Genomic DNA, 16,261 nt, shown 5'->3' on the forward strand with positions numbered 1-16,261 from the left:
GGGTCTTAGTAAGTGGAGTGGAGGGTACCACGCTACCCTCTCCCGGTAGGGGCCGTGGGCACAGGGGCACACAAGGGTTTCCTAGTGGGCAAAGGAGGCTGAGGTGGCAGGTAATGGGTGATCTTGGGGTGAGGACTGACAGGGCTGGAGATAGGGGGTGGGGACAGTGTGTCTGATGTCCGGGATCGACCGGGCTGGTAGGGCGTGAGTCACAGTGGGAACCATGCCCAGCATGAACGCTGTGCTCCCTGCAATGACCTCTTTATGCTCCTAGGGGGGAGGAGCAGGACTCCTGGGTTCTGGTTCCTGGTGTTGCTAACCCACCACGTGTCTAGTTCTAATTTGTGGCCCTGGGGCCATCTGCCCTCTTCCCACCGTCAGCTGGCATTTCTGGATGTCTCTTTCTTTCCTGACATGAGGCTGAGAACATTTGGAGATAGATCTGGGCTAGGAGGATGGTAATCAGTGATGTCCCCATGTCCCCTGAGCCTCTCCATCTCCATCCCCTTGTCTCTGTGCCTACCCCAGAGAAGCAGATTTAGGGAGGTGTGTGAGCTAAACCCCTTCCCAGTCTAGTCACCTTTCTGTTCCCATTGTTGGCTCCTTCTCTGTTTCTGTGTCTATCACCTCCCTCCCTGTCAAGATGAGAGCCAGACCCAGTGTTGTCCCAGGACAGAGGGGAGGAGAGGAAATTTGAGCATAGTAACATGAAGGATTGAGGTTAAAATCAAAGAAGAACTTCCCACAGGGGAGCCGAGCTGCCAAATCTAGCAGTTGATGGGGACTGTGGTGTCTCCTCTTCAGGCAGGGGTATAGTAGCTGTGGCAGGGGGATTACCACCCTGACATTCTCAGGAGCTGGTTGGAAGGGATGGGGGAAGGGAGACTGGGAGGAAGGAAAGGAGGAAAGGGAGAGGCAGAGATAAGGGTGGGGGTGCTGCTTGGGCCAAGGGGGGACCTGAGAGAAGAAGGCCTGCCCTGGGTTACAGCCAGGCCCTGGGAGAGTGGCACCCCCAAGGCAAGGCAGCTGGCAGCTCCAGGCAGGATGTGTGCTGGAGGAGGGGTGGGGGGCGTGCGGGGACCTGTCCCAGCCACTTCTCATCACTGGGGCAGCTGGTGGCTTAAACCTTAATCCAGGACACCAGCAAAACAATGGGCCCTGCAAACAGCCTCTCAGCTCTGAGCCGGGGCAGAGGGCGTTCAGGGGAGGCAGCCCACACTGGGGAGGAGCAGGGGCTTCTGGTAGCAGCAGTCAGGGGGCTTCCCCCAGGCCCTCTCCCCTCCCTGATCAGTTCCTTGCCAGGTCAGCAGAGATAGGAAATCCAGGGGATTTCAGACCTCAGCAGAATTCCCAGAGAAGTTTCTCCTCTGGACTCTTCAGACCCCTGGGGTTGGGGGGTGGTGTGGGGCTCAGTGGAACTGGCTGTACTATAGCCACAAGTGGAAGGAGCCGAAGGGCTATCACTGGACCTCCTGCCCCAGGCTGGAATCTCAGCCAAGGCCTCCCGGACTAGGGAGCACCCAGTTTTTGCTCAGACCCTTCAGGAGACTGTGCATTCACAACCACATCTGGTAGCTTTCCAGACAGATATGATTAGGTTGGTCTCCCTGGCCGGGGCCTCGCTTGGCCTCCTGTACCTTCCACCTAGCTATGTTTGCTGGGATTACATGAAGCAAACCTACTGCCTCTGTCATGTTTTTATTTCATCTTTTGGATACAGAAGATGTGAGGATACACCCCCTCTCCCAAGCCTTTCTGACCACTGTGCCACCTAGAAATCTCTACCCCACACAGAAATCCCTAGCAAAGGGCTGGGCCCAAGGCTGCCTTCCACCAGAAATGTGAACAGGCTGGGGAATGGATACACGAAGGAACGTCTTAGGATCAAGTCATCTGAGTGGCAAAGGTTGGGGGGAGTCCTCACCCCAGAGCTGGTGGGCTTCTTCCCTCTACACCCAGCCTGCCTTTCTCCCCCCACTCCCCACCCCTGAGGACTCCCGCCTGGTGCCAAGGAGGAGTGAAGAGGTTGAGGACTGTTGAGGGTGGGGTGGTAGGACCTTTTTGCCCTCTGAGGTTCAGATTTTAGAGTCCTCAGGTGTGGATGCCTGAGGTTGTGGGTTAAAGAGCCCCTAGGGAGGCATCCTGGCTTTTCACCAGGCAGCCTACCCTGTCTTCCTGCTCTGCCAATCTGCTATTCGCCTCCCTGGGCATGCAGCTCTTCGTCACCCTTCTATCACCCGCTTTCCCTCTCTGCATCTGAGCAGGGGACCTGAAGTGAGGCGTCTCTCCCCCTCTTGCCCCAGAAGCAGACCTGTGTGCCCCCAGACCCTAGTCTTCAGACATCTTCTGCCATATCATCTTGGGGAATCCTAGGCATTCCATCTGGTAGGGCCAGAGCGCAGCAGTGTCTCTCCCTCCACCCCCCGCCCCTGTTCCCCTCTCAGATCCAGCGAACAGCCATGCCTCTGGCTGTGCTCCGGAGCCTCTGGAAGTCAGTTTGAACAGCCTTCAGTTGTCTGATGTCCAGTCCGCTCCCTCATGGCTCTAGGCCCTTACCTGTTGCTGCTGCTGCTCCTGCAGGATGCGTGTGTGCCAGTCTGTCTGTGCATGTGTGTCTGTATGTCTGCTGCATGTGCTGTGTGCATGTGTCTGTGTGTGACTGATTAGGTGTGATTGTGTGACATACGCATGTTTGTCTACATAAGTGTGCATGTGTATAATCATTGGCGTGTCCGTCTGGGTGCACCTTTGCACCAGAGTGTGCTTGTCTGGGTGTATGGTGTGTTCTGTCTGCAGGAGTGTGTGTGGATGTGTCCGTGTCCGCAGAAGTGTGTCTGTGTCGGTGTGTGAGATTGTGCGGCAGGCAGGGATGAGCTCAGATGGCAGCAGACACTTCCCAGGCAAGAAGGCTGTGTGTCCAGCTTCCGGAGCACAGTAGGTGCTGAGCAAACATTTGCCAAACTGATCTGAATGAAAATACTTGGCTGGCTGCAGGGAATTGTTTCCCTGGAGGCAAAGGTGTCATGAGGGGAGGGAGGGGAAAGAAAGAAGCAGCTTTGGGCTAATGAAGGTGGGAGAGGAAGGAAGGGGGCAAGAAGGAGGTCAGGAGCACAGGAGAGGGCCTGGAACCTCAGGGCCCATGCACCTCACCCCGTGCCCCTGTCCCTCCTGGCTGTAGGAGGCAATGTGCAGATTTGGAAGTGTGGGCCACACGGCCACTCAGCCCTGTCTCCCTGTGCTCCCACAGCTGCCACTGGGCCCAAGAGATGGGTGCTCCCTTGGGCGCCCCCTCCCCTGGCAAGGGCCGCGGACACTGCTGCTGCACAAAAGTCTCCAGGATGGCTTTGGCTTCACCTTGCGCCACTTCATCGTGTACCCGCCAGAGTCAGCCGTGCACTGTAGCCTGAAGGTACACCCGACCTGCCCACTGCCCTGCCCTGTCCTAAGGAAGCTTTAATGGGGCGAGGGGGAATTCCTTCACACCGACCCCTCCATAGCCTTTCTTCTGTGGCCTGGGAGGAGGGTCACTGAGAGGTAGAGATGGCCCTGGCTGGGTCATATGCATTGTATGCTTGTGGACAAGATCCCTAACTACCCTGGGTTTGGTCTTCCCAGGAGAAGGGGCAGAGTGGATGGTTCTGGGCAAGGAACTTTTGGAGGGAGCCGGGATGCTCATGCCCACCCCTAGACTCTTGGCTTCTGGAAAGTGAATAACCTTCTCGGAGAAATGGAGTTCCCAGGACTCTTGGTCTTCTTTGGCCGCTTCTGAGCTGGGTTTGTTGCCCCCTCCCTAGCCTGAACTCCTGGAGAATCTGTCCTAACACACCTCTGGGACTCTCCTGGAGTGGCCCAGCCCGTACCAGGCTGGGAGAAGGGGGCCCTGGGTTCCAATCCTGGTGCAGCTCCTAATTCCCTGTGGATCTTGAGGGCCTCTCAGGCCTCTCTGGGCTCCATTTCTCCTGTTGTAACATGAGGGCATTTATCTCCTTGACCCCTAAGAGCCCTTCTGGCCCTAATATAAATATCAGGTTCTCCAAGACCAGGAACCAGGGCTGCTATGCCCAACTGACAATGTGGCCGGGGCAGGGGGGGGCTCCCTGACCATGAAGGAGGTGAAGCAGGCATGCAGGAAGATGTGGGGGGCTCTAGGCAGGAACCAGGGCTCCCCCTGAGGGCTCTGAGACCTCCCCTGCCTCTCTTCCAGCAGGGGAGGCGACAGATTTATTTTGGAGTCAATGAACCCCGTTCTCCCCTACCCTCAGGGCTGGGATCAGCTGTTGGGGGCTCTCCCTTGGGGAGCTTGGTCCCACCTGCCAGAGAACCAAAGCCTTGCATTTCGTGGCCTGTGTCTATGGACTTGCTTGGTTCTCTTTGTGTGCAGTTGAGTGCACAGTATACTGGTCATGTGCATGTATGTTTGTCTATCTGGACATGTGCATGTGAGTATCTGTAGAAATGCATCTTGTGTACATGTCGCTGTGTACCTTCATCCATGTCTGAATCCGGGAGTACCTGCATGAACTCTTCTCATTGGCTGCAGCCATGCTTCAGAGTGTAAGTGGAGGGTGATGGTGTCTGAGAGGGGCCCAACCCCCTCAGCCTTGAAGCCCGAAGACCCCAGCGTCCTGGGTCCCTGCCCTGGAACCTCCAGTCCTTCCTTTCTTTTACTCCAGAATGTCCCTTCTGCCTGGCCCCAGCTACCTTCTCTCAGGGGACCTTGCTGAGGGGTGAATGGGGCAGAAGCAGCCCGAGTGGTCTAGGCTGGGTGGTGGACCTGTCTCAGAGAGACCTCGCTCCTGTGGGGTACTGGAAAACCCTAGGCAGGGCAGGGCAGAGCAGGGACAGGCTCCATCCCGTTTCCAGAAACTGCCCAGGGCTGGGAGCCCGCAGGGAGCTCAGCCATCTAAATGCATCCATCTGCCTCTGCCACCAGCTCACTCTGCTGTCAGCTCACATCAGCAGGCACGCACTCCATGTGGGGAGGGCAGGGGCCAAGGGACTGCTCTCCAGCAGTGCCCAGCAGCCTTTGTGTCCCGGCTGGGGTGCCAAAGAGTCCTGGGTTTCAGCCCTGGTTCTGCTACCATCCCTGAGTGGCCTTGGACAAGTCACACCCCGTCATCTGCTGTAGAATGGATGGTCTGCAGGAGAGTAGTAGATAAGATGACAGCAAACATCGCATCCAGCTCTAATGTACCACATCCTGCTACCCTGTCCTGTCTCTCTGACCTTCTTCTCTTTCTCTCATTTCTGTTTCCTCCCCAAATCCAGTCCTCTCCCTCTAACTACTGGGATGATCCCTAATGCCTCCCTAGTAGGGCTCCTGGACTCCATTTCTTAGCTCTGCTAGATGCTAGACTCCTTTTCCCTAACTGGTATTTCTCATCTGCTCTCTCCCACCCAGGAACCTTCACTGGCTCCCTCTTTCTCTCCTTTCACACCCGGATGCTTTAGTCTGGCTTCTGTCACTTGCTGGTGTTGCTTTCTTTCTCCTTCAGCTCAGCTGATCCAATCCCACAATTGCTTGCTTTTTTCTCCCACCCAGTGCCTGCATACCCCCTTCCCTCCTCCACAACGCCCTCCCCCCTCCCTCCCCAAACATGCCTTAAAATCCCCTCCCCCAGAGGGGTGCTAATCAGGCCTTCCCTTCCATTCTCTATGAGCTGATAGCCACCGTTTGCACTTGTCCTGCCTGCTTATCTGTGTCTGCCTGAATTCTCTCTGTGAGTTAGCATGTTTGGAACCTCCTCCATCGGGCTTTGAGCTCCCCAAGGGAAGGGGTCATGAGTCCCCCCATTGAATTGGGAGCTTTCAGATGGCTGAGATACAAGGCTGTGGGATCAGCAGTCATGAGAGAGGGTTCATGTTACTGGGGAAGATTGCTTGGGGCTTGATGTCCCTGCTGACACCCCTCCCGCGCCTTCTGGGTCCTGGGCTAGTTGCAGGAAGATAAGAGGGAGGCTGCTGGGTGGGGGAGCTTGAGGGGCCCGCCTGGGTGTTGCTGCTGATCGCTGGATAGAGGCCCCACACCTACCTCTCTGTCCCCCACAGGAGGAAGAGAATGGAGGCCGAGGAGGAGGAGGAGGAGGAGGAGGAGGTAAGGAGTGGTGAGGGTGGGTGCTAAGGCTGGGGCTGAGCTGGGGCCTGTCCTCCCTCTCTACCCCAAATCAGCCTGGATTTTATTGTCCCTCATCCCCAAACCTCGGCCCTGACTTTTTTTTCCATCTTTTCTCTTTTCTGTGTCTACTCTGGATATCTGTGCTCTCTCTCTTTCTCTCTCTCTCGACCCTACTTTTCTTTTCTCACATTTCTCTCCCTCTGGGCCTGTTCATTTCACACTCGGGGTGGCACTCTGGAGAGCAGAGGCCTTTCTAAGACCTGGCCCCTGCCCCTGGAAGTTACTCCCAGCCTAGACTGAGGCACAGACAGGGTTGCAGAGCCTGGGGGCTAGTGGTAGGAAGAAACTGACCAATGGCTGTCCTCAGGGACAGAGACACTGGGGTTCTATTGGGTATAAGGGGAGCCTTGAAGTCTTTATCTTTTCAGATGTGGGCCTAACTCCCCTGGCTGTCACCCTTGCTAGGCCAGAGGGCCCCTTTCTGCCACCCAGGGTATTTAAGACGGGCAGCCTTCTTTTTCTGCCACTGGAGCTTCTCCTGGGAAGCCATGGCAACACTGTCTTCCCGAGTCCCCATCACAGAGGCCCATGGGGGTGAGGGCAAGAGCCAGCTGACCTAGAACAGGCCCATTTCTCTGATGGAGACAGCAGCAGAGGATAATTGCTGGGGTGTCATGTGATGTCGCATGGAGGCAAGCGTCCATCTCAGGATCTTTAGGCATCTGCTTAGAGCCCCCTTGACCTTGGGCAAGGGGGAGGGTGGGATGTGTGGGGATTGATTGGGAGCTGCAGGGCCTTTCTACGGCTCCCCCAGGTCTGTGGGCATGGATGTTCTGCATGTGTGGGTGTCCACTCCACTGGCTGGGCAGCTGCAGGAGGGCAAGGCCCACATGTGTCCTTCCTTATAAGTCTCCTTTCTGGCAGAGTGCTAAGACGTGAGAGGCATCTGAGGAGTGACTTTGATATGTCCGTGGAGGTTTTCGTCCACATGGGTTTTTGTTCTCCCAGGGTTGTGTCCCTTTGTCTCCTCCAAATGCATCCCTGTCTCTGTGAATGTGTGGACCCATGTTTGCGTCTGTGTGAGTGTGATCATTCTCTGAGTGTGTGTCCCCTGTGTGTATAGCTGTGCGTGTGACCTTCAGCGGCCACCCCCAGCTAACCTGGCTGATGCTCACCAGGACCCTCCCCCCGGCACCACCGCCTGGAGCCCATGGATACCATCTTTGTCAAGAACGTGAAGGATGACGGCCCTGCCCATAGAGCGGGGCTTCGCACAGGTGAGCTGTCCCAGTGGCCCAGCTCATTGTACTTCTCTGGTTGTACTTCTGGTTAAGGATAGGATTCTCAGATCCGGGTGTTGGGGAAGCGCCTGTCCTGGCACCATCATCCATACCTGAGACAGGGGTTCTCAGGAGAAGCTACTGCTGCCCCTTGGCCTGCTCACGTGTGACCCTGCCCTTCTTCTCCAGGGGACCGGCTGGTGAAGGTGAATGGGGAGAGCGTCATTGGGAAGACCTACTCCCAGGTCATAGCTCTGATCCAGAATAGGTGAGCGCCCCCTGCCTCCCTTCTCCTGTAATAGCTCCCAGCCTACTTACTGAGTCCCTGCACCTCACCCCCTTGACCCTGGGGGTGCCCTGGCGACCAGGATCCCTGTTCTCCCAGACCCTGTTGCCTCAGCCTGGCCTGACCCCCTGCCCTGTCTCTGTAGCGATGATACTCTGGAGCTCTCCATCATGCCCAAGGACGAGGATATCCTCCAGCTGGTGAGTCCTGCCCTGCTATCTGAGGTGGAGGGCCCTGGGGCCTGTGGGCAGGATACAGCCCTTCTTCTTGGGCCTCCCTTCTACATTGGACACTTTGGGAGGCAAAGAAGAGTGTAGGGGGTGCAGCACCAACCCACTATTGCCCAACTGGGGATGCCAGGCCCATCCCTGGGCTGGGGCTGGTTGTTGCTTCATTCAGGGCTGCTCTATGCTGGGGGAGGGGGAGGCTCTGGCCTTGGCAGGCAGGATTCTTGCCAGGGTATCTGGAAGGAGGTGGCCCAGCGGGCCCTGCCAGACTGGCATGTTCTTGTCGGCTCCCATGAGCCTGTTCTCCACACCCCCTCCCTGCCTGGCCCTGAGTGAGCATGTCTCCTGTAGATGTGTCCACACATACACATGTATACACACACACAGCACATTCCACCCCACCCTACCCCACTCCACCTTCAAGTGCTCTTGTTCATATAATATACCATGAACCACTTGGTACGCTAGCAGAACATGCTAGATACACAGTCACACAACATAACCTCACAGCACCTACCCTTCATCCAGCACACCCTACACTACAGGACGTGATAACATGCAGTAAACCAGCTATATCATACCAGTCATGTGCCATGACACAAACAACCTCTCAGTGCTGCGCACGGGCACATACCCACACATACTGAAGCATCACCATACACAAACCTCAAAATAGCACAACGTGTTCCTCAGTGTCTCAGTTCCCCACAACATACCACGAGGTGTCAAAACACACGGACTCTGACTTCTTACCACAATATGAAAACTCGCTGATATTACAGATACTCTCTGTTGTCATGGCACGTATGCCCACGGACATCACAGCATGCTCCGGCCCAACATGTCAGCCCAGTAACCAAAACTTACACTATGGTGATACCCCAGATGCCCCTTCCCGCACCTGGGTGCATCAGCACACCCAGAACTCGCCCTGGGCCACCACACACAGAGCGGTACCCAGCACTAACGTGTATATCTGTCTGCCCCACAGGCTCTGTGCCCTGAGACACACACGTACATGTGCACACACACATGCTGTCTCTGTGCACCCCAACCTCAGTCCTGGCCCAGAGCCCAGGGCAGTCCTCTCTGCCCAGTGTCCAGTTTCCTGATCTCATGGGTCTCAGCCAGATGCCAGCTTGCTTGCCCCCAAGGTCACGGCCCCCTGGGGGGGAGGCTGAGGGCCAAACCCAGGAGGCCCTGGGAGCTGCCGTGCTGGCTTCTGCCCTGAACACACTCTCATAATCACTGTAATCACAGTGCCATGCCTGGCACAGAGCCCTTCTGGGAACCTCCGCCCTCTGACCTGGATTGTCCCCCTTGTCCTTCCTGGGGAGGGGGAGGTAAGGCTGGAGGCCCAGAGAGATGAAGGAACTGGCAAACCTCCCAAACTCCGCAAGTCTCCAAGGCCCTGTGGGTATGCTTCCCCCAGGCGCAGGCGAGGCAAGCAATGAGGGAGTGACCGCCAGCCAGCGCTGGAGGAGGACAGGGGTGGGGACAGAGCAGCAGCCTTGAGCTCTTTTCTAGAGATCTGAGAGGTTTGAGATTGAGGTGGGAAGGCAGCTCCAGATGTTAGCATCTGGGGCCCTCCGCTGCCGCCCCCCACCCTGGGCCAGCCCGAGGGTGGGGCCCAGGCATTCCTGTGGTTGGGAGCCAAAGCTGGGGGCCAATGGGGCCTCGGCAGCTGCTGACGCCACCGCCGACGCGGCGAGGCCCCTCCACACCCATCTTCCCCTCCCTCCTCCTCCTCCCGCCAGCAGAGAGAGAGAGAGAGAGAGAGAGAGAGAGAGAGAGAGAGCGCGCGAGCTTGCGCGCGAGCGGGCGCACGAGCACGAGCGCCGGTGGGGGCAGAGGGCAGGCGCTGGGAGCCCAGACTGGGGGTGTGGGGGGGAACGGAGGCTAGGCCAGCACAGTGGTCAGTGGGGGTTAGCCCGAAGGAGCCTGGGAGGCCGGAGGCTGGCCGAGATGCTGCCGCCGCCACCGCCACCGCCTTGATGCGGGGAGCCTGGGGAGCCTGGGGAGCCGGCAGGATGGCAGGAGGGAGAGGTATGTGAGTGTTGCCGACTGGGTGTGTGGGTCTGGAGGGGGCTGAGTGTGTGTGTGTGTGGGGGGGTGTGGTCTAACTTGTCTTCAGCACATGATGTGTGTGCCTGGGACTGGAGGTATAGTTATTTGTGTGTGTGTATGTGTCTCATTGTGTTTCGTTGTGTGTGTGTGTCTTTGGGTGTGTGTTTTCCGGTATCTCCTTGTGGTGTGGCACATGCACGCGCTTGCGCATGTGTGAGTGTGTCTGTGTGTTTCACCCTCCCAGCCTTTGATACTTCACCCTGCAATAGGCCCCTGCACACCCATGGGCCAGGCCAGGCCAGGGCCACAAGGCCGCCGTCCCTGGGGGCTGCCTCCTTTTTTGGCTGGGCCTGGGCACTGGGCCTGTCACTCCTCAGCAATGCAGCGTCAGCCTCAGCTCCCAGGGCCAGATTCCAGGCCTAGGGTGGCAGGAGGTGGCCCAGGGCCCCTTAGGCAGTCTGGCCCCTCCCCTAAGCCTGGCCTAGAGGGAGCAAGAGATGGGCAAGTTTCTCCTCACTCCAGAGGCCCAGGAGCCAGGCCCCAGCTCCCTGCCTGGGGGAGGGACAGAGGGACAGCTGGGCTTTCCCAGCCCACCCCACTGTGGACACACCCCTTAGTCGGCTTTTTTCTGTCTCTGGCCACCTTGACTGGTCTCTGGTGGGGTTTCCCAGCTCTGCCAGAGGGACTGTGGGTACTGCTGGATGTCAGGAAGCAAGGAGGCAGCTGAGGCCAGTGTGGGGGAAGGACCCCAGAAAACAGATGTTGGAATGTTTGTGGCTAAAGGCAGTCCTTGTCATAAGTCTTAGAGAAATCCTGGCTCTTTCTCCAGTGAAAGAGAGTGTTTGTGTGTGTGTGTGTGTGTGTGTGTGTGTGTGTGTGTGTGACAGAGAGACTCCCAAAGGCCTCTAATTTCTTTGTTCTCTCCCTTCCTTCCACTTGACTCTCTGTGGAGCATGCCCTCCTTCCCCCACCCACTCAGGGCTCCCCTGCTTGGTCTGTTCCTTCAGTCCCCTTCCCCAGGGTCCTGATCTCCCACGGGTGCTGTAGCCCTGCTTTGTGGGACTTGTCTCACCCTGCTCACCTGCCTTTGTGTCCCTGGTCAGGCCTACTCCCAGGACGCCTACCTGAAGGGGAACGAGCCGTATTCTGGAGAGGCCCGGAGCATCCCAGAGCCACCCCCAATCTGCTACCCTCGCAAGACTTATGCCCCACCAGCCCGGGTCTCCACCTGGGCCACTATGGTGCCTGAGCCCCTCTCAGCACTGCCCAGTGACCCCCGGAGTCCTGCTGCCTGGAGCGACCCGGGGCCCCGCGTCCCTTCCACCGCCCGTTCCCATCTGGACACCTCTTCCTCGGGGATGAGCCAGCCCCGCCCCAGCCCTGGTGCCTTCCCCCGCCTCCCCCCGGAGCCCCGGATGCCCCGTGCCTTCCCTGAGCCTGGCAGCCGAGTGCCCCCCAGCAGACTGGAGTGCCAGCAGGCCTTGTCACACTGGCTGTCAAACCAGGTACCCCGCAGGGCGGGGGAGAGACGGTGCCCTGCCATGCCCCCCCGGGCCCGCAGTGCCTCCCAGGACCGGTTAGAGGAAGTGACTGCCCACCACCCATGGCCCTGCTCCACCTCCCAGGGTGCCTTGAGCCAGTTGGGCCAGGAAGGCTGGCACCGAGCTCGCTCAGACGACTACTTGAGCCGGGCCACCCGCTCGGCTGAGGCACTGGGGCCAGGCGCACTGGTATCACCCCGTTTTGAGCGCTGCGGCTGGGCTTCCCAGCGTCCGTCTGCCCGCACCTCTGCCTGCCCACCCAGGGACCTTCCCGCACCCCAGGCCCCACCCACACCTGGTCTGCAAGGCCTGGACGACATTGGGTACATTGGATACCGGAGCTACAGTCCATCATTCCAGCGCCGGACTGGCCTCTTGCATGCACTCTCCTTCCGGGACTCACCATTTGGGGGGCTACCCACCTTCAACTTGGCCCAGTCCCCAGCATCATTCCCACCGGAGGCCTCCGAACCACCAAGGGTTGTCCGCCCAGAACCTGGCACCCGGGCTCTGGAGCCTCCCACTGAGGATCGCCGTGACGAAGTGGTCCTGAGGCAAAAGCCTCCCACAGGCCGCAAGGTCCAGCTGCCCCCTGCAAGACAGATGAACCTTGGGTTTGGTGAAGAGTCCCCAGAGCCAGAGACCAGTGGGCGCGTGGAACGCTTGGGCAGGAAAATGGCCCCTTTGGCCACTACCGAAGATTCTCTGGCTTCCATCCCCTTCATTGGTGAGTGATGGTACAGGGGGCTTGGGAGATTTGGTCATTTGTGCCCTGTTGTACCCCACCCACCTGTCACACGGGTGAAACTCTGGGTTGAGTGCTGTTAAGATCAGTCTGTTTCTCTGTCCATCCATCCATTCGTCCATCCATCCATCCTTCTGTGCTGTCTTGTATCCTATCATCCTTTCTCCTGTTTGTTTCTCCCAGCCGTCTTCCCTCCCTCCCTTCTCTTCTTCCTTCTCTCGCTCTCTCCCTCTTTCTCTTCAGCTCTGTTTTTATTTCTCCTTCTGTCTTGCCTCGCTTCTTTCCCTCCCTTCTTCCTTTTGCCCACCCACCCACCTAGTCATCATTTATCTTCTTTCCTCCTCCCTTTCTTTCTCCCTCCTCCCTTTGTCCATTCATATTTCTTCCTTCCATTCTTTCTTTTTTCTATCCTTCCTTTGTTCCTTTCACTCCTTGTTCCTTCCATCCACCCTCCATCCATCCATTCATGCAACAAATATTTGTGTTAGGCACTGTGCGAGGTTCCGTGCTTTCCTGGAGTGTGTGGTCCAGCAGCGGGGACAGATGATCAGACAAGAACAAACCCATGGTGTGTGTGTGATGGAAGTACAGGAAACTCTAGGAGACAGAAAAGGGTGACATGGCCAAATTGAGGCCAAGGAGAGAATCTTGAAGAAAGGAGGTTAGAGCTAAGATTTGAAGGATGAGAAGGAGTTAGTTGGGGGGAGACTATCAAGGAAGAGAATAGAATATACCAAGACTCTGAAGTGAGAGAGGCAGGCTGCCCTTCTAGGTCATCAGAGGGGCCGTGTCATTCTCTGGGGGAGTTTGGACTTTATCCTGAGAGCAGAGGAGGCACTGAAAGTTTGCTGCCAGGGAAACAGATGTTGGGTAAGGAAGAGGCCAGGTGATTCCCAGGTTTCTGGCCTAGCTAGAGGTTGTGCCTCACCTCCATATTGGGAATGAGAATAGGGCAGGAAAAGGCTTAGGGTTTGCTACTGTGTCATGAGGGTGCAGGATGGGCTGGGCTGGGTCTAGGGGCTTTAGAGAAAGACCAGATGCAAGATCATGAGACTGGGAGCCAGGAGCCGAGAGATGGTGCCTACAGCTGAGCATGGTGAGCTCACCCTATGTGTAGTCATGGGAGTGAGGGAGAATAGTCCAGACCAGGGAGGGGAGACCCAGCCCTGACCTTCCCTGGCCAGCCTTTGGTCTGAGTAGGCAGACACAGCCTTTAGTAAGTTCCTGGTCTAGGAACCAGAGCACCAAGCTCGCTCTGACGAGAGGTGAAGCCTTTATTTTCAAATTGTTCCTAGTCTGAGGGAGAAACATAGCACCTGCCCTCAAGGAACCCCCAACCGATGGATGAGGCGGTCTTTATTCTCAAGAGACTCTCAGTCTAGAAGCCCAGTCTAGGGAGGGTGGGTCAATCTCATGCCTGGGTCATCTCGGTGTGAAGGGGGAGGGGGACTGAGCCTCCATGCCCACAGTCTAGGAGGGTGGGGACCCTTGGCCCTGGGCATATTGCCAGCAGGGCCTTGGGAATGTGATCTGGTCCTGGACATGAGGCTGGGGGTGGGAGGCAGGCAGGCTTAGCTTTCTGCCACCTTTTGCCAGCACTCCCTCTGCTTGCAGATGAACCCACCAGCCCCAGCATTGACCTCCAAGCCAAGCACGTCCCTGCCTCTGCTGTGGTCTCCAGCGCCATGAATTCAGCCCCTGTCCTGGGCACCAGCCCATCCTCCCCAACCTTCACCTTTGCTCTCGGCCGCCATTACTCCCAGGACTGCAGTGAGTGCTCCCTGAATCCCAGCCCATCCTGTCCCTGGCTGCTTGGCCCTCAGAGGTCTCTGCCGGCCTGCTGCCTGCTGGCTTCTGCTACCCCAGGGCCCCATGGGTAAAGTCACCTCCTGGCCCTGCCAGACGGGAGGGCTCCAGGGAAGTCCCTGCCCCACCACCCTGCTGACCTTGTGGCCCAATGTGGGCGGCTTTGCAGGTAGCATCAAGGCCGGCCGCCGCTCCTCCTACCTTCTGGCCATCACCACCGAGCGCTCCAAGTCCTGTGACGATGGGCTCAACACCTTCCGGGAAGAGGGCAGGGCTCTGAGGTGAGGACAGGGTGTGAGCATCCCAGCCACCCCAACTGGGCTGTGATGGGACATTTGGCTCTGCTGTCCTCCAGGGCAATGAGTTCCCTCCTGGGAAGGCTTCTGAGCCTTGGGACTTGGGGGGAAGTCCCAGCTGCGCTTCCTACATCCCTCACACTCAGTTCTCACTTCCCAGGCGCCTGCCAAACCGGGTACCCAGCCTACGGATGCTGCGAAGCTTCTTCACTGACGGGGTGAGTGGTGAGTGTGTGTGAGAGCAAGAATGTTGGGTGGGGGGCGCTGGAAGTGACCGATGCTTCAGCTCTGAAGTCCAGTCTTGGAGTGACACCCCTGACCAGAAGTGGTACACTCTGGCTCCTGTCTCCCTTCCCCCTGCTGTGCCCGACCCCCCTCACGTTAGCCATGGGGGCTCTCTGTCATCACTTAAAGACACCTGCACCCTCCCACCCAAGGCCTCAGCCCTTGTCTTTCTCCCATCGAGAATGTCCTTTCCACACACACCCCTCCATAGCCATGTGACTCACTTTGTTACTTTCTTCAGTTTTTTTCTGAGATTTCAAGTCTTCACCCCTGACATTTCATGCCTCTCTTCACCACCTAGGCTTTTTTCCTTAGCACTCCTCATGGGATACCATGCATACATCTGTCTCCTTGCTTGCCTGTCTCCCAGCTAGAATGTAAGCTCCCTGAGGACAGGGATTTCATTTGGCTTGCTTATTCCCGTGGGTCGCTAAAACTGCCTTCCCTGTGCAGCATTGGGCAGTAACTGCGTGGTGTCTTCAGGGGACAAGGGGACACTGGAAAGGAGGGGGACACAGCATTGAGAGTGATGGATGGGCTGGAGTTCCCAGGCTCCACCCCTGGGGACCACACAGGGTCAGTTCGTTGTTGTTGTTGTTTAAATTTATTTATTCATGAAAGATATATAGAGAGAGGCAGAGACATAGGCAGAGGGAGAAGCAGGCTCCCTGCGGGGAGCCCGATGTGGAACTCCATCCCAGGACCCTGGGATCACGAACCAAGCCAAAGGCAGATGCTCAACCACTGAGCCACCTGGGTGCCCCTAGGGTCAGTTCTGAAATGGCCTTCACTCTGTGATTGTAGATGGACTGGAAAAGCCATTTTGATTTCATACCCTCAGTATCTTTGGTTCATTTGACACCTTGAGGACATTGTCACCTGCCTTATTCCTTATCACTTCCTCTGCTTACTTAACTCTCCCTTGACCTGTCACTTCTGTTGCTGGAGTCTTGTTGACACTATCACTTCCTCTGTTTAACTCCTTGTGGACATGACTACCTGCTCCACTAACTCAGCCTCTGTTGATGTTTCTACTTCCTCTGTTTATTTAACTCCATGTTGACACAATCACTTCCTCTGTTTCCTTAGTTTCTTCAAGTTTGTAAAATGACAGGAGGTTCCAGATTGGCTTTTCTAGCGTGATGAGGCATGAGGTCGGCATGGCCTTTCCTCCTTTCTGGTTTCCTTGGCACATACGTCCCGTGACCTCAGCACGGTGGTTCAGAAAGGGCATGTGGGGCCCGTGAGGCCACACAGCATAGCAGAGCATACCACAGGCATATCCCAGGCCTGTGTGACTGTGTGAGGTCCATGGGGCTCCTGGCATGCTGGCACTATGGGAGTCACCCTAAGTTGCCCTCTGTTGTCTCACCACAGTCCTTGGATAGCTGGGGCACTTCTGAAGATGCCGATGTTCCCTCTAAGCGACACTCCACCTCTGACCTCTCGGATGCAACCTTCAGTGATATCAGGAGAGAAGGCTGGTTGTATTATAAGCAGGTCCTCACCAAGAAGGGGAAGGTAAGGTAGTTGCCAGAATGAGATAGAGGTGGATGGAAACCATCTCTGGCGGAACTCTTCAGCGTCTACACCTACCCCACAGCCTCTGGAGC

General features: G+C 57.1%; 1 protein-coding gene across 6 annotated transcripts in view; it reads left to right on the forward strand.

Annotated features, from left to right (window-relative positions):
* Positions 1 to 16,261, forward strand: part of ARHGAP23 (Rho GTPase activating protein 23) — a 79,017-nt gene that overhangs the window by 31,049 nt on the left and 31,707 nt on the right. For 3 of the 6 annotated variants that reach the window (XM_041725301.1, XM_041725300.1, XM_041725302.1), the window contains exons 2-11: positions 3,248 to 3,409; positions 6,049 to 6,094; positions 7,294 to 7,392; positions 7,585 to 7,663; positions 7,827 to 7,881; positions 11,079 to 12,243; positions 13,876 to 14,031; positions 14,237 to 14,348; positions 14,524 to 14,581; positions 16,026 to 16,169. In XM_041725301.1, coding sequence (XP_041581235.1) covers positions 3,248 to 3,409; positions 6,049 to 6,094; positions 7,294 to 7,392; positions 7,585 to 7,663; positions 7,827 to 7,881; positions 11,079 to 12,243; positions 13,876 to 14,031; positions 14,237 to 14,348; positions 14,524 to 14,581; positions 16,026 to 16,169 — 2,076 coding nt within the window. Of the gene's footprint in view, positions 1 to 3,247; positions 3,410 to 6,048; positions 6,095 to 6,382; positions 6,451 to 7,293; positions 7,393 to 7,584; positions 7,664 to 7,780; positions 7,882 to 7,935; positions 9,955 to 11,078; positions 12,244 to 13,875; positions 14,032 to 14,236; positions 14,349 to 14,523; positions 14,582 to 16,025; positions 16,170 to 16,261 lie in introns of those variants that run through there. The other 3 variants (XM_041725304.1, XM_041725305.1, XM_041725306.1) reach the window with 3 other exon arrangements.

The sequence above is a fragment of the Vulpes lagopus genome, chromosome 12, assembly GCF_018345385.1.
Source record: "Vulpes lagopus strain Blue_001 chromosome 12, ASM1834538v1, whole genome shotgun sequence".
Lineage (NCBI taxonomy): Eukaryota > Metazoa > Chordata > Mammalia > Carnivora > Canidae > Vulpes > Vulpes lagopus.